We start from the raw sequence: 17,463 nt of genomic DNA, 5'->3' as shown, positions 1-17,463 counted from the left end.
TTTGCTATCCAGTGAAGGGCTTGATATGAGCTGTTTATATTAAAAATATTTTAATAATTTTTTGTTTATTTTTATTTATGCATTTGAGAATGACATACAGACACAGAGAGAAAGAGGCAGATAGTTAGAGAGAGAAAAGGCACGCCAGGGCGTCTAGCCACTGCCAATGAACTCCAGATCCAAGCCTGATCATTGTGCATCTGGCTTATGTGGGTCCTGGGGAATCGAGACTCGAACTGGGGTCCTTAGGCTTCACAGGCAAGCACTTAACTGCTAAGCCATCTCTCCAGCTCTTTTAAAATAACTTTTTATTTTTATTCACTTATAAAAACATTTTATACTAGTTGAGTGTAATGGTACATGCTTTTAATCCCTGAACTCAGGAGGCAGAGGTAGGAGGATCAGCCTGAGACTACATAGTGAGTTCCAGGTCAGCCTGGGCTTAGAAGAAAAAACCAAAAAGGCCAGAGAGATGGTTTAGAGGTTAATGGCTGCAGCTCACAGGGACGGGCCCGGGGAACCCGAGGTGGAAGGTCACCTGGTTTAGAGGTTAAGGCACTTGCCTGTGAAACCTAAGGACCCATGTTCGGCTCTCCAGGTCCCAGATGCACAGTGATGCAAGTGCACAAGGTCACTCATGCGCATGCACATCTGGAGTTCCACTGCAATGGCTGGAGACCCCAATATGCTGATTCTCTCCCACTCTCGCATAAACATGGCAATCTGTTGGGCTTGACTCAAAAAATATTTTATACTAGAAAAAGTTAGAACCTGCATTGCATTCTAATATCTACTGTCACAAGAAGTGAATAGGGCTGGAGAGATGGCTTAGTGGCTAAGGTGCTTGCCTGCAAAGCCAAAGGACCCAGGTTTGATACCCCAGGACCCACATAAGTCAGATGCAGGTGGCGCATGTGTCTGGAGTTCATTTGCAGTGGCTGAAGATCCTGGCATGCCCATTATTTCTTTCTGCCTCTATTTCTCTCTCTCAAAATAAATTAAATAAGAAAAAGAACTGAATAAGGGCCAGAGAGATTGCTCAGCAGTTAAAGGTGCTTGGTTGCAAAGCCTAACTGTTCAGGTTCAATTCCCCAGTATCCATGTAAAGCCAGATGTGCAAAGTGGCACATATATCTGGAGTTCATTTGCAGTGGAGGCCCTGGCATGCCCATACACCCTGTGTGTGTGTGTGTCTTTCCTTATAGATAAATAATTAAAAAAAAAAAAAACACCTGAATGATGCCTGGAGAGATAGCTCAGCAGGTAAGAGCACTTTCTGTGCAAACACGAGGATCTAAGAATGCTTGGGTTTGATTCCTCAGCACCCATGAAAACACCCATGATCACATGTAACCCCTTTCAGGTGGAGAGCAGAGTCTGGAGAATCGCTGGGGCTTGTGAAAATGGCAAGCTCTGGAACCAGTGAGAGACTCTACTCCAAGGAAGCGCACAGGTTGGAGACGGAGGGAACAGTGACGCTCTCCCCTGGACCCTGTACACTGCGCACAGGCACAGTACTTGATACACATGTGCACACACCACACATACACACCATACTGCACGTACCACACACACGCATACAGGATACTTGCATGAGGGGATTTCATAAAGAACTGCTCAAGCAACATACAGCAACTGGTGCTCGCGTGTGAAGTCACCCCACAGTTGGGAGCAGGGGCTCAGAAACACTGCAGCACACTCCCCCAATCTCCGTGGGGGAGCTGAAATTCTACCCTGTGGCCATCAGTCTTCCAAAGATCCAAGTTAATTTTTTTGTTGTTGTTGTTTTTGTTTTTTGAGGGAGGCTTTTGCTCTAGCCAGGCTGACCTGGAATTCGCTAAGTAGTCTCAGGGTGGCCTCGAACTCACAGCAACCCACCTACCTCTGCCTCCCGAGTGCTGGGATTAAAGGCGTACAACCACCAAGTCTGGGCAATCCAAGTTAAACGTAACAAAAGAAAGTAAACTTCAACTTTCATATCATGCTGCGCACAAACAGTATAAGTCAAACCTGGCACACGGGCTGGGGTAGAGCTCCATGGTGGACCACTTGCCTAGCATATACACAGCCCCGGGTTTGATTCCCCCCCCCCCCACCACAACAAAAACATAACAAAAAAGGATCTCAATGCACAAGCTCAACTCACAAAACTCCTAGAAGAAAACTTCACAGCTATAGGATAACCCAATTTCTTAGATAAGAGACAAAAAGCACAGGCCAGAAAAAAGTTAAATTTAGCCTATTCGAAATTTAAAACCTTTTGGGCAGCACATCCCTCTAATCCCAGCATTTGGGGGACAGGGGCAGGAAGACTGAGTTCAATGCAACTGTAACCTACATAGACCCTGTCTCAAAATACCAATGACTGAGAGTGTGGCTCCGTGGCACAGTGCTTGCCTGGCACATACAAGGCCCCGGGTTTGATTCCCACAAATGCAAAAACTTCAAAACAAACAAACAAACAAAAAGGCCCCTTCTGGCCATTGAAAGATACTAATAAGAAAACAGAAAGAAAGTTGGAGGTAGGAGAGAGCTCTTAGAGTCCGCTCCTGACCGAGGGAGGGCTTCTCAGTACACCAAGAGCTCCGGAAGCCACACGAGGCCAGGACAACGCTGCTATGACGATGTCACAGCGCTGGACAGGCCTTCACCGGAGGCTGAGGACACTCACTGTCGCTACTCACTAGGGAACCACCGATTCAAACCAACTGGAGTGCTCTCCACTCCGAAACGCTGACATGACGACACACAATGCAAAAGCCATGACCGGAACCAGCTGGCACCTCGCTAGGGGGAGCGCAGGATGGCTTACGGCCACCGCGGATAAGGGCATGGGCAGATTCTGATAAAGTAAAACCCACACTGAATCCCACCGTAGGTGTTTACACAAGCGAGATGAGATATGCACCCCACAAACACTAGCCCTTTCTTCCACAGCAACTGATTCATAAAACAAAACCCAAATCAGAAAGGGCCCGAATGCCCACGGTGAATGGAAACACGGATCCCACACGCGGATGCCAGTCAGCGATGGAAGAACCAGGTACCGATGCCCGCAGCAGTGTGGGTGGCTCTCAGAAACTCACACTGGGCCACATCCTAGGGAGTTTCTTCTAGAAATGACCATCGAATTGATGGTGACTGAGAACAGGGCAGTTGTTGACCGAGAACAGTCTAGGAAGGGACGGGGAGGAGAACATTTCTAGAAGCTTCATTCTGGTGCTGGTGACAAGAGTCTGTACACTGTTTTCAAAACTCATCCAGGTGTGCACTCCTACAGGAGCACCGTAATGTGCACACAAGACACATGAATAAAAGTAGCTAAAAAAAATACGGAAATGGGACTCATAAAATAACGCGCCTGGCTGAGGCGCTGCCCCGAGGAACCTTGTTGGCTGGAGATCTGCTTTTGCAGCTCACAGGGACGGGCCCGGGGAACCCGAGGTGGAAGGTCACCTGGTTGTCTGCTACGTCCTTTGGGTCAGGGGAGGAGTGCCCCGAGAACCAGCCGTCTAGATAGGAGAGCTAGCTTTCAGATTCTGCAGTGCTATCAGAATGCAGAATCAAATGCTTAACTAACACACATTCCATCACAGAGGCAGGCTGGAACCTTTTTTATTTTATTTTTATTTTTTTATATTTTGAAACATGATTAGCCGGGCCTTACCAGACAGTTGCTTGACAGCCACGGGTCTCACCTTGTAGGGGGTTCTGCAAGAAAAGAGAGTGCATTGTGAAACTTGTTGGGGTGCTCCCTGGACAGACGGGCCAGAGGTAAGCGCTTGCCAGGAGAGTTACAACTCAGTGGGTTAGGCTTGCCCGTCCATCCATCCATCCATCCCTCCCACCACCCCTCCTTTGCTTCTTCCCTGTGGAAATCAGGAACGAACACAGGGACTTGTGCATTCTAAGAATGTGCTCTACCACTGAGCCATGCACCCCAAGCACGCTCTCATTTTTCAAAAGTTAGTTTCTTTGGCTAGTCTGAGCGTCCTTGTTCAGAAGACTTTTAGATATTTTCATCATCTCGTTAAACTAACGTTTATTTATAATGTTCAAATTTGGCTGATGAAAACAAATTTCTGTCATTGGTACTAAGGACCAATGTAGGGTAGTATATTCTGACATTATTGCCTAAATCCATCCCAGTACCTGGCTGGCCCAGGTGCCCTCCCTCACTTCTGTTGTAGCTCTTCAAGAGTGTACCCAGGTGGCCAAAAGACCAGAAGACAGAAGCCCTCCCGTGTGCATGAGGCCCACTGGCCATGTGGATGGCTGGGTGGATGTCAGGACCTCTGATCAAGGGCTGGGACAAGACCCTGAGGCCAATGGAAGGTAGGTGAATAGGCTGCCAGCAATGGCCAGGAGGGGAGAGGGGTTCAAAGCAGTGCTAAGATCTCGCCTTTTTTTTTAAAATTTTAATTAATTAATTTATTTATTTGAGAGAGACAGACACAGAGAGAAAGACAGATAGAGGGAGAGAGAGAGAATGGGTGCGCCAGGGCTTCCAGCCTCTGCAAACGAACTCCAGACGCGTGCGCCCCCTTGTGCATCTGGCTAACGTGGGACCTGGGGAACCGAGCCTCGAACCGGGGTCCTTAGGCTTCACAGGCAAGCGCTTAACCGCTAAGCCATCTCTCCAGCCCCCTTTTTTTTTTTTTTTTTTTTTTTAATTTTCCAAGGTAGGGTCTCACTCTGGTCCAGGCTGACCTGGAATTAACTATGTAGTCTCAGGGTGGCCTCAAACTCACGGTGATCCTCCTACCTCTGCCTCCCGAGTGTTGGGATTAAAGGCGTGCGCCACCATGCCCGCGCCCTGCTAAGACCTCGCCTTCTTGGTTTTCCCCAGCAGTTGAACAAAAGTTCAACTTTGGCAGCAAGGATGCTACCAGGACCCCCAGGAGCGCTGATGGTGGGGTACCTTAGCTTCCTTAGCTTCCACTAGGGGAAGCCATCTAGCCACACAGCTGGAAATGTAAATAGTGATCCTTTGTGGTGCAAATGAATTTAGGACCCCTGTGTGAAGACAAGCATCAGAGCCCAGGGCTATGGTCAGAGGTCCTGGGTTCACCCACGCATCTCACTCACTCTTTCACCCTGCACTGAGTGCCCACGGTGGCAGAAGCTGGCAGTGATCAAATTCAGAATGCACTGTGCCCTGACGTTCCACGCCCGAGTTTACGTTGATTAAGGGCGTGTAGGGCCGTAACTGGCTCAGCACCCGGAATACTCCAGCAGTTCTCCCGGAGATTTCTTCAACACTAAGTCACTACCTGAATGTGACTCCTCTCGAGCCAGGGGCCCAGATTCAAACCACAACGTGATGAGATTAGAAAGCGGAGCCTTTTGAAGATGACTGGGTTTGGATAAGTGAATCAAAAAGCCAATTCTCTGCCTCTCTTCCCTACTCCATGTCAGGAAGACAAAGCCAGAAAGTGTGGGCGTGCAAGCAAGGGGGTCCTCCCTAGAAACCCCTAGGCTGGGTCCCTGGTGCCCATCTTCTGGCGCGCAGATCTGCGAGAATGAACGTCTGCAGCGTAGACCCCTCACTGTGGGTGTGCTAGAGTAGACGGACCCTCCAGCCATTAAAGAGAGGAAGGAGACACGTGCACAGCATCGACCTGGAGGGATGCCCAGGCATCTCACGGGGTAGGACAGGCGAGCTGGAGGCAGGCATACATCGAACTCATTTCTGGAAAAGGAAGTGCAGGGCATATGGAGGCCAGCGCGCTCGGGCACCAAACTGCTAACTGGGATTGAGGGTCACAGCAGGGGTTTAACAGGTGGGAAACTCATAACTTTTCATACCAAAAAAAGCAGAAAAACAAAGCTGCAAGGTATTGTGCCGATGGGCACTCTCCTCCAGGAGACTTCAGTTCTCACCTCCCTGTGGAGGGTGTGAATGTACAGCTGGAGGGTCCCCTGGGAGTCTCTGCCGCCCCCACGGGAGGTCCTGCCCCTGGCTCTGGAGCTCTGTAGACTGTGGCATAGGCTTGGGCCTTCTACAGCACAAGTGGCTGGCAGGACCCACGCAGGCTTATGGCACGGCCCTAAGTGGCACAAGGAGCCTGGAGCCCCCCCCCCCGGGGGGGGTAGGTTGGTGCTGACAATGTTGCTTGGAACAGGTGACAGCAGGGGCCATGCTTCAAGCCACTATGATGGCACTGACGTCAGCTAGGGTGACATAACAAAGGGAGAAAGTGGGGGCGTGGCCTTCTCTTGTCCTTTTCCCCTCTGTCCTTCAACTTTTTTCTGGTTCCCTCCATAAACCCGGCCAGTGACAGAGCAATGGCTGCAGCGGAGGGGAGCCCGGGGTCCTGGAGGGCAACAGGGGCAGAAAGGGTTTTTCTGTCCTTGTCCTTTGACCCCTAAAACCAACGTTGGGGGCAAGAGGGGTGTGGCAAGCCGCAGCAAAATCTGGGAGGGGAGGCTGGGTGGAAAGTAACCCTGACTCCATCCTGGAGCAGTGGGGACCAAGCAACTTAGTGGCAAAAAAAGTAATGTACTTCTGTGCAGAAATGACAATGAACTGAATATACGGTTTTACAAAGTAGACTTCCACTGTGAAATGTCTGGCTGTAATGTTAAAGCACGGTGTGCAAAATTTAAAATAAAGAATATTTATTAATATGCAAGAGAGAGAGAGAAGTCATCTCCTGTAAGAGACGCTGAAGTGTCCCGATGACACAAAGCCAGGCTTATGGAGCCCCTCCTGTGGCTACCAAGATCCAGGACAGCTGGTCACCTTGAAAGGAACCACACTCTCCCCTCAAGTAGTTCTTCCCTGCTCAAGAGCCCAGGGGACAACGCTTGGTGGGCTCTGTGGAGCTAAGGGACAGAACCAGCAAGCACGTGCCATAACTCAAAGGACGCGGACCCAGGTGGAGAATGCAAGCGTTCAGGTAGTGCGGGAACCTTCCAGGCCTCACGCAGAGCTTCCTGGGCTACTGTACTCCGTGATCACTCGGGGCTAGTCTCAGCTCCTGTTTCTAATCTGCTCAACTGTGGTCAGTGGTGATGCTCTGCAGAGCCGATGACATTGTTTCTGGGACTGAATAAACTCTTGGTTCCACGTAAACTGAGTTACAGCTCCTCGGTCCTCATCCTTGGTGCTGGTAATGTAGTGGCATGACCCCACCCCCACTGGGACAGAGGAACGGCCTTGGACTTTTATTGCGTGTGTCTGTTTCTACCATCTGACTGCCCGGGCTCTGGATGTGAGACAGCAGCCTGGCGCCGGCAGGCATCAGAGCTGAAGGATGGCTGCACGGGGGGTGGGGGAGGACCCCCCTTGCCAGCACCCAGACGCCTTGGCCTGCACAGAGCTACGCGTCTCACAATTTGGCTAAAATCAGAAACGAAAGGAGCGCTTGTGTTATGTCACAAGTGTGCGGTGTCACTCTGGCCCTCCCCTCTCTCCATATGTCCCACCATATGGCCCACTTTCCCTCACAATCTAAGCATCTGGTCTTCTCCTTCAGCAAGGACCCTACAAACAGCAGTGACAGACACACAGGCCAAGAGGCAGCCCGGTGGGCTAGACACCGTCATATCCAGCATGTTCCCTGGTCACAGAGAAAAGCTTTGGCCAGATGGCACAGGGCCCCCTCAGAGGATGAAACTATAATCCTTTCGGGCCAAACACAAAGATGCCTGTTCACACTACCAGACCCGAGGGACAGAGCCACACAGTAACTCTGCCTCACCAGCTATGAGTGAGAGCCAATTAGCCTTTGGTCCCATAGTGCCTAGGCTTAGGTAGACACAGTCCGGGTTACCCCACACGCTGCTCTGAACCACAGTCTTGTTTTTACCCAGCAACCTGATGGCTTGGAAAGGGCAAAGCAGCCATCCGTGCATTCCTGGCCATCGAAGAGCAGCCTCTAGGCCCGCAGAGCACCGCACAAATCCAGACGGCATACAGGTGGGAGAAGTGGGTGGATGCTTGCCGAGGGGAGCTGCCCCACATCCGGGGCCAACCACTTACGCAGGTCGGTTGACTTTGGCCCAAGGTGTGAAGACAAGATTTGGGGCCAGTCATTGCCAAAGCAGGGTCTGGACCATGTCCTGTGGCAAACAGGCCACCAGGGACTCTGTGTGTGCTAGGGGAGTCAAGAGATTACAGCCAGGTCTGGGGCCAATTTTTCTGGAATGGTGGCCAGGATTTGAGGGCGGCGGACGGCAGGCACCAAAGCCCAGCCGCGAGGCTGCGGTCTTGGCTGTGTACGGAAGGCAGGGAGGCGGGAATCATCTCGACAGAGCCATCAGAGCACCATGGTGAATGGGAGCAGGGACGACGCAAGAAAATGTGAAGCCCTGAGACATGGTGACAGATGCCACCTGGGACCAGGATGGACTTAGCGAAGGGCCTTGGAAAGCCTGTTCTGTCCGTGAGAACTGAAAGGCTCCACGTGCGTGCGCGACACCAGCCACCGGCAGCAGAGTCCCCTCCCTCAGTGAGAGGTTGGGGACGGGAGGTCATGACCGTGTTCGAGCAAAGTGACTGCATGGTCTTCAGAGGCGGGGAAGTTAGAGAGACACACACGCACACTGACCAGCCACACTGCAGACGTGGAGTCTGGGACAGCAGGCTACACTCACCCGGCCACGACCTTCCATACAGGACACTCTGCGAAGGACGCCACCTGAGCCTGGGGGCCAGAGCTCTGGTCACAAGAGGGCTAAGCACAGGCCCACAGGGGTCGCTGAGGCTCTTTCTCAGCCCAGGCTTTGCACTGGAATCCCTCCCAGACATTTATAAAAACCTGGATCAATGGGTCCTCATGGGGCCTGTGAACCAAACAGCCTCTTTTAAAAGACCCCAGTGGTTTTAACACGCAGCTGGGCTGACAGTCACTGGATGAGGCCTGGGCTAAAATCCTAGTACTCAGGAGGCTGAGGTAGGAGGAGGACTGCCATGAGTTTGAAGCCAGCACGGGCTAAAGAGTAAATTCCACGTGAACCCAGGCTACAGTGAGATCCTGCTTTTAAAATAACTATAACGGAACGGGAGGCAGAGGTAGGAGGATCGCTGCGAGTTTGAGGCCACCCTGAGACTACATAGTGAATTCCAGGTCAGCCCGGGGTACAGTGAGACCCTACCTCAAAAACAAAACAAAACAAACAAACAAAAGACTATAACAGGCTGGACAGATGGCTCAGCAGTTAAGGCACTTGCCTGCAAAGCCTAAGGACACTGGTTTAACTCCCCAATGCCTACGTAAGCCAGATGCATAAGGTAGCACATGCATCTAGGTTTGTTTGCAGTGGCTAGAGGCCCTGGCATGTCTACTGTCTTTCTGTCTCTATCTGCCGCTTTCTCTCTCATAAGTAAATAAGTAAATATTGCACATCTTTATGACATTCAAAAGGCGCATTAATTAGAATGCAAAGGGCAAGCGTCTAGGGCAGGCATGACAGAAATGGGGAAGTTCACATGGAGCCTTGAGCAGCCATGGCTGGCCCCAAGCGTGGCACGGACGCTGAAGCCATCCCCGGACAGGTGGAGGCGGGGACAGGATGCTGTGCTACCATCAGGAAGACAGAGCGGGAAACAGGGTGTTGCAGGGACCCTGGGGAACTGGGAGGCCATGACAGGAAGAGAGCAGGGGAGGAGGAGGGCAGAGGAGCCAGCCTTTGAGAGCAGCCATGCTCAACAGGGCCGAGGAGGGGGAAGGGGACAAAGTGGTCAAGAGCAGGGAGGGCCACGCGGAAGGAGGGTGGAGACCAATCCCCTTGGGACGCAAGAGCTCTGGTGGCCCTGCGCCTGCACCCAGCATCCCCCGGGGTCACAGGTGGGGGTCCAGGGAGAGGAAGGGGGCGCTCCTGTGGTCCCGAACTACCGCGTAGGAAGGTGGGGGCAATTTCGAGAGGACGCCGATGATCCGCCGGGCTCGGCTTGATCCCACTGACTTTGCGGGGGCAGCGTGTTCCCGTTGCGACAAACAGAAATGCCACCAGACATTGTTCGGTGTTCCCAGCTGGGGACAGGACCCCTGCAGAGAACTGCATGGAAGAAAGCGCCACAGCAGGGAGTGTTGAGGTGACGCCTGGCGAGTGGCCGAGGCAGTCGTGATCTGGGGCTGGACGAGGCGTGGCTAGGCAGCAGCCTGATGTTCACCATACACGCGGGACATCTTAGGTGCCAACTCCTTTAGAAGCTGACCATGAAGCCCAGCGTCCTCTCTGACGAAGACTGCGGCCCAGTGGGCTCAGGCAGGCGGAGGGAGACACCACGTGAGTCAAGGAGACCACGTCTGACTGAGGCAACAGAACAAGTGATGACAGTGACGGCACTGGCTTGCGCGGTGGCACACGGTGCTTGAGAAGGCAACACGCCGCCTTCACAGAGCCGAGGAAGACGGATGTCCAAGGCTGAGCGGGGGGCGAGGGGGAGCAGGGAACCCTCAGGGCCCCAGCCATGACACCCCCGTGGAGGAAGTCTTGTCTGGCCCTGCTGAACCTAGCGGCCAAGTGGGCTGAGGCCGGGAGCTGAGAGCTGATGCAGTGACTGGGTGAGGAGGAGGCTTGGGAAGAAGGGACAAGTGAGATGGCCACGGTATGAGGATAGGGGGACCTGCCTGGAGGTAGCGGGGTGCACATCTCAGCTCACAGCGCCCACCCCACGCTCCATCTGTAATGAGAGACGAGGCAGGCTCTGTTCTCCTAGATGCCTGCCATGTCTCCATCGCCCGCAGCTCCACGAGCGCCTTGTCTGTCACAGTCACGTCACCCACATCCGCTCGATGCCCTCACTCAGTTCTGTTCACACCTATGTCCCTGTCTTTTTTTTTTTTTTTTGGTTTCTCGGGGTAGGGTTTCACTCTAGCCCAGGCTGACCTGGAATTCACTATGGACTCTCAGGGTGGCCTCGAACTCATGGCAATCCTCCTACCTCTGCCTCCCGAGTGCTGGGATTAAAGGCGTGCGCTGCCACGCCCAGCTCTCTGTCCCTGTCTTCACATGCGTGTTACTCTCATTTGCACCCATATCATCCACCTGCAGAGCTCCAGGCAGCTGTCCGTGGCCACACATCTCCATCCCTCTCTGAGCTCGAAAGGCATTTTTCAGTATCCCATAGGAACAGTGTTTGTTCTGGGCATTTGGGCTACAAATGGGGGCTTTGCCCAGTGCTTGTATGATTTTTCTTTTTTTTAAAAAATATTTTTATTTATTTATTTGCAAGGGGACAGAGTGCATAGGCACTCCAGGGCCTCCAGCTGCTGCAAACGAACTCCAGATGCATGTGCCACTTTATTATGCATTTGGCTTTACGTGGGTCCTGGGGACTCGAACTCAGGTTGTTAGGCTTTGTAGGAAAGCGCCTTAACCACTAAGCCAACTCTCTAGCCCTGTATATGCTTTCTTGTTAAGAAGGCCCAAGGGAGGCTGGCAGGTCAAGGTACACAGTCCCCACTCCCTCTGCAGCTTGACTATCTCTGCAAACCAAGTGTTTCAACTGAGTTCAGCACAAACTGCATAGCTCTGCTCAGAGACTGACAAGGCACTGGACTGAAAGAACCCCCGAATGCAGGGACTTCGGTCCTCCAAGCGTCACAATGAGCGGTCACTTAGTGACTGCCCACTCGGAAGAGATCTGGGTTAGACGGGAGACAGCGAGATGCGCGTGACTTCCGCTGGAGCCTTTGGGGAGCCAATTAGCGGCGAGTCTCAGGGAAGTCAGAAGCTGAGAATCAGAAAGAGGGGGCGCAGGTCTGACTGGGGCACAGACATCTGGAGACAGATAGGGCAAAGGGGCTATGTCCTCAACGCTCAGGTCACTTGCCTTTGGTGGGGGGCCACTCAGGAGCCGGGGTGGAGGTCTTACCAGCCCTCTCAATGAACGCAAGCATGTCCCTGCTGCCACAACACTGCCACGGGATGGTGGCATATCTGCTCTCTCCTGTGGGCTCAGAGCTGGCCACAGGTCCATTGCAGGGCACCTTGGTGACCAGATCGACAAAGGGCTCCATAACCCCCAGAGTTCTCTTTAGGACTGGTCAGGAGGGGCAGAGGACCCAGAGAGGGGTCTTGTGGGGCACTCCTCCCTGATCGTTCACCTGTCCATGCCCACCGACCTTGAGAAAGTGCGGTGTAAATTCCCAACTATAAATATGACATGAGATTGCTGCGGACTTTCCAGCCCACTTAGCAAAGTGGCAGCTCACTGGCTGGAGGGGACCTGTTCCAAAGCCTCCCGGAAGGCACCTTCAGCTGGCTTCACCTATCTTACAAATGTTCACAAAGACACACATAGCTGACTTCTCTTGACCTTCTAAGCCTCTTTGGCTCTACCCACTGCTGTGCCCCAATCTCTTCCTTCTCCTGGGCACAGAATGTTCCAGTAAGGGGTCAAGTGAGGAGATGCTGGATGTCCCTGTGGTCCTGATTGGTGTATCTCCTGTGGTCCTTCCTAAAGTAGGCACAGCGATCCTACAGCCTGGGGCTACTGCTCCCTGGCCCAGGCCTCAGACTCCCCCTATCTGCACAGAGCCTCTTCACAGGGCTCCTGTTGAGAGTGGAACGTAGATTCACGCAAACAAGCAAGTGCACCAGCCCCCGTCCTTCCTGCCTTCCCTTGTGCCCACCCAGCTCTGCTGAAATGTCAGACTTTCCCGCAGTACAAGTGGTAAACAGAACCCCGAGGAGTGCCGCGGGCAGGAGTGGAGGCAGCACTCACCGCTCTGAGTTCGCAGGCATGGTGGGGTCGATGGAGACCATGGCATCATCGGTGGTCAGGAGGGAGATGGTGGTATTCCTGAAAGACCAAGACACATAAGCATGGCCCTGTGTGCCCACATGCACATAGGCTTCACATGGGTCGGGAGCCTAAAAGAACCAGGACCTGAGAACTGGCCAGGTGTCCTCAGCCAAGGGCATGGAAACGTCCCCCCTAGACGCTGAGCCTCCATTGGCAAACCAAGTTAAATGGCCCAGTGCCTTCCAAGTGCCTGTCTAATTTTAAATAATTTAAAATGGGAATTGGAGCAAGTCTAATTTATTGAACTGGGAGATTAAAGAAACTGTGGTACACAGAAGGAGAGATGGGGATTCATAGTTCACCGGTCTACTTTCGAGTCCTTGGGGCTACTGAGCCTGCTCCAGTTCTCTCTTACAAAGCACCACTGGCTTAAGGTCAGAGTCTCCCTCCAGCCTCACATCACTGGGGTCTCCGATGAGCTGTTACCACCGGGCCCTCTGACCTTCAGTTGAGACCTTTTCAACTCTGTATAATGGAGGGAAGAGCCAAGCCCCGGAGTGTGATAAAGAATGTCTACACAGCATGTTTCTTACAGTTCTTAACATATGAAGCCCAAGGACATCCTGACAGCATTTGCCACTACTGTCATTTCTGGCACATGACCTCACCTCCTCAGTGTCTCTTCCTCACAGGCCTTGAAGAACTTCTGTAGTCCCTGTCACTTCACTGCCTTGACTCTAACTTTAAAACTAACTGCCGGGCTGGAGAGATGGCTTAGTGGTTAAGCGCTTGCCTGTGAAGCCTAAGGACCCCCCGATTCAAGGCTTGATTCCCCAGGACCCACGTTAGCCAGATGCACAAGGGGGCGCACGCGTCTGGAGTTCGTTGGCAGTGGCTGGAGGCCCTGGCGCGCCCATTCTCTCTCTCTATCTGTCTCTTTCTCTCTGTGTGTCTGTCGCTCTAAATAAACACAATTAAAAAAAAAAAACAAAAAACTAACTGCCATCCAAAGCCTCTCCTGATCTGCCCTTTCTGTTTTCATTTTATTTATTTATTTATTTTTAGCTAGGGTCTTACTATGTAGTCAGGCTGGCTTTGACCTCTTGGTCCTCCTGCCTCAGCATCCCAAATGCTAGATTAATGGTATGTGACGCCATGCCTGGCCTTTGATCATTCTTTCTTTCTATTTTTCTTATTTTAGAGAGAGAATTGGCACGCCAGCTCCTCAGCCACTGTAATTGAACTCCAGACGCTTGTGCCACCTAGTGGGCATGTGCAACCTGGTGCTTGCCTCACCTTTGTTTTTGTTTTTGTTTTTCGAGGTAGGGTCTCACTCTGGCCCAGGCTGGCCTGGAATTTACTAGGTGGTCTCAGGGTGGCCTCGAACTCATGGCAATCCTCCTACCTCTGCCTCCCAAGTGCTGGGATTAAAGGCATGTGCCACCATGCCCGGCTTCTCACCTTTGTGTGTTTAGCTTACGTGGAATCTGGAGAGTCGGACATAGGTCCTTAGGCTTCACAGGCAAGCAGCACCTTAACCACTAAGCCATCTCTCCAGCCCTTGATGTCGCTTTCTAAACAGAGTCAGAACACTAACACAGGCTAAGCATCCCTTATCCAAAACACACGAGAGCAGAAGTGTTTTGCATTTTTGGACTGTTTTCCAATCTTAGGGCACTTGCACATATGTAAAGAGATATCTTGGGGAGGAGACTCAAGTCTAAAGACAACATCTGTTTGGTTCGTGTTGCGTTTTCATTGTGACCTGTCACACAAGGTAAAACGCGCCATTTTCCACTTTCGGTGTCAGGTTGGTCTCTAAGGAGGTTTTAGAATTTGAAGAATTCAGGGTTCGGGATTCCTGGGACAACCAGGATCCTCTCCCCGTATCTAGAAAATTCCCTTGACCATCCAAATGTAGATAGGGAAAGAAGTGTTAGGGCACTCAAGGGTCCCGTGAGTACATGACTTCCGAAACAACTCTTTTAAATGAGCCCCAGCGTCAAATGTTGACCTATGACAGGGCACCTAAGACAGCAAAGACAATCTAGAATGACTGGGGGCACAGACCACTTCAAACACAACCATGCCCTTTCCTCCCACAGTGGGCCAAAGTGGAAGGAAAAACCCAGCTCTGAAGAGGGTCACTTCTGGATTCAGCCAGGGGATCCTGTTTGGCGCGGGACACGGCTGCACCTGCGGAGGCTGAGAGCCCCCTGAGTTTGCGTCACTGGCTGGGTCGTAGCTGCAGGGTCCCTCTGTCCTCCCCCTTCTCGGGTCCATCAAGGGAGCCCCGGGGGACACGCACCGTGGCAGGCCAGTGGCGATGCAGAAGAGGTCCATGATGTCGCTGGAGTTGCAGTGCTTACTGAAGACCACCTGCAAAGCACAAAGACACGGGCCGTGAGGGGCGGCGGGCGACTCGTTCTCACGGAGCCGTCACAGGCCACGCGCATCCTCTCCGTCCTCACTCGAGGGTTGACTTTTAGAAGAGCCGCGACTGCGGGACGGGAAGTGTCACGCGTGCCTTTCACTTGGTCAACTGATTACAGCCTGTAAAAACTAAAGCCACTGCTGCCGCTGCTCATGTGTGGTCACCTCAGTGCAAATGGCAGGAAACTGGTGCTGCGCGCGCGTGCGTGTGTCTGTGTGCGAGAGAGAGAGAGAGAGAGAGAGAGAGAGAGAGAGAGAGAGAGAGAGGGAGAGCGAGCAGGAGAGTAAGAGAGAAAGAGAGAAAAGTTTAGAGATATGGAATATAGCCAATCTCCAATCATCTCATAGCACCATTATAAAGGTGAGCAAATTTAAATTTATTAACTTAACCAAAAAAGACTGCCTTTTAAAGAGACAGAAGTGGTGCACACCTTTAATCCAAGCACTCAGTAGGCAGAGGTAGGAGGCTCACTGTGAACTGGAGGCCACCTGAGACTACATAGTGAATTTGAGGTCAGCCTGGGTTAGGGTGAGGCCCTACCTCAAAAAAACAAAAAAAAAAAAATTGCCTTTTTTTTAGTCTTTGGGGAACAAGGAACTGAGCCTGAAGGACTATATCAAAGCAGAGATCAAAGTGACAAGAGAACAGTCCAGGACTCACTGGATCTCTGGGGGGTGTGACCATCAACTGCGCACACTCAAGGTGACCGCACACTGGCTTCAGCTCCTGCCAGAGGGGAAGCCGGTTTGCAGAAGCATCTTCCATCCGAGGGGACTTGACTGAGACTATGGGCTCCAGAATCCCTCTCAGGAAGGCAGATTTCAAGAACAGTTCTCTCTTACCTGAGATTTCCCTGTCCAGTTTCAGTAACTTGAAATCAAACGGTCTGAATCCATTAACCCAGCACTCACAGAAATACACACGCGGCGAGTTTTGAGTGGCGCACCAATCTGCGCAGGGTGATGGACTCTCATCTCCTCTGCTCCATCCTGAAGGAGGGGAGTCACCCTTGGTCCAGCACGTCTACAATGTACCTGCCCTGCATCACTGAGTAGCTGTTTTGGTTCTCAGATCCATTATGAAGGCATTGCTATGCCTGTGTTTACTTAAAGATAAAATCATTCTAGTTTGTTATTTTTTTATCTTTTTGTTTTTTCGAGTTAGGGTTTCACTGTAGCTCAGGCTGACCTGGAAGTTAGTATGTACTCTCAGGGTGGTCTTGAACTCACAATGATCCTCCTACCTCTGTGAGTACTGGGATTAAAGGCGTGCACCACCACGCCCAGCTGGGGTTATGAGAAGCTTTTTATATGGGTGCTGGGAATTGAACTCATCTCCTTATGTCCTTGTCCAGCAGTGCTCGGAAGTCCTGAGCCATCATCCCAGTCCCAAGAGAATTTGTAAATTATACTTTATCTCTCCTTGCTTCCTTCCTTCCTTCCCTTCTATTCCCTTCCCTTCCTTTCTTATTCTGAGGATTAAGCCAAGGGCCGTGTGCATCTGAGGCCAGTAGTCACCACTGAGCTACAGCCTATCCTTTGACTTTTCTAAAATTTAATTTTAATTTTATTTTATTTATTAGAGACAAAATGGGCAAGCCAGGGCTTCTAGACACTGCAAATGAACTCCAGATGCATGTGCCACCATGTGCATCTGGCTTACGTGGGTTCTGGGGAGTTGAACCTAGGTCCTTAGGCCTCACAGGCAAGTGTCTTAACCACTAAGCCATCTCTCCAGCTCTGACTTTTTTTTTTTTTGGACAGGGTTGCACTATCTACCCCAGTTTGGTTTTTAACAGAGCTCCCCCTGCCTCTGTCTCTGGAGTGCAGTGACTACAGGCACCCCTAAACTCTATTTTTGTCACTATAGTTTCCTTTGGGCATTTTTTTTTTTCCTGGCTCATTTCTGTGAGCACTGCAATAATCCGCCAAAGACTCTGGCCACGAGTAAGGAGCAAGTCTGAGAAGACTGTTATTTCTCAGTACTCAAGCACACTGTCTCTCTTTTATTTTTTTTAATATATTTTATTTATTTATTTTTACATATTTTTATTATTTATTTCTTATTTGAGAAAGAGAGAGAGAATGAGTGTGCCAGGGCCTCCAGCCACGGCAAACGAACTCCAGATGCATGCGCCCCTTCTGCATCTGGCTTATGTGGGTCCTAGAGAGTTGAACCAGGATCCCTTGGCTTTGCAGGCAAATGTCTTAACTGCTAAGCCATCCATCCCTCCAGCCCCACACTGTCTCTTTTAGCTGAGATGAATTTGGTCCTTGCTTAACTTAGAAACAGTAAAATACAGAAAACAGACTACCCATCCCCAATACTT

General features: G+C 51.5%; 1 protein-coding gene across 1 annotated transcript in view; it reads right to left on the bottom strand.

Annotated features, from left to right (window-relative positions):
* The window catches only part of Pde9a (phosphodiesterase 9A), a 103,636-nt gene that overhangs the window by 58,410 nt on the left and 27,763 nt on the right, over positions 1 to 17,463 (bottom strand). Inside the window, exons 2-4 of the mRNA XM_045149628.1 lie at positions 15,009 to 15,079; positions 12,680 to 12,757; positions 3,668 to 3,711 (exon numbers count right to left, since the gene is read on the bottom strand). Of these exons, the coding sequence (XP_045005563.1) occupies positions 3,668 to 3,711; positions 12,680 to 12,757; positions 15,009 to 15,079 (193 nt within the window). The remainder of the gene's footprint in view (positions 1 to 3,667; positions 3,712 to 12,679; positions 12,758 to 15,008; positions 15,080 to 17,463) is intronic.

Source organism: Jaculus jaculus, chromosome 5 (genome assembly GCF_020740685.1).
Source record: "Jaculus jaculus isolate mJacJac1 chromosome 5, mJacJac1.mat.Y.cur, whole genome shotgun sequence".
Taxonomy (NCBI): Eukaryota; Metazoa; Chordata; class Mammalia; order Rodentia; family Dipodidae; genus Jaculus; species Jaculus jaculus.
Note: the sequence above shows the minus strand (reverse complement) of the source record. Positions and strands in the feature narration are given on the sequence as shown.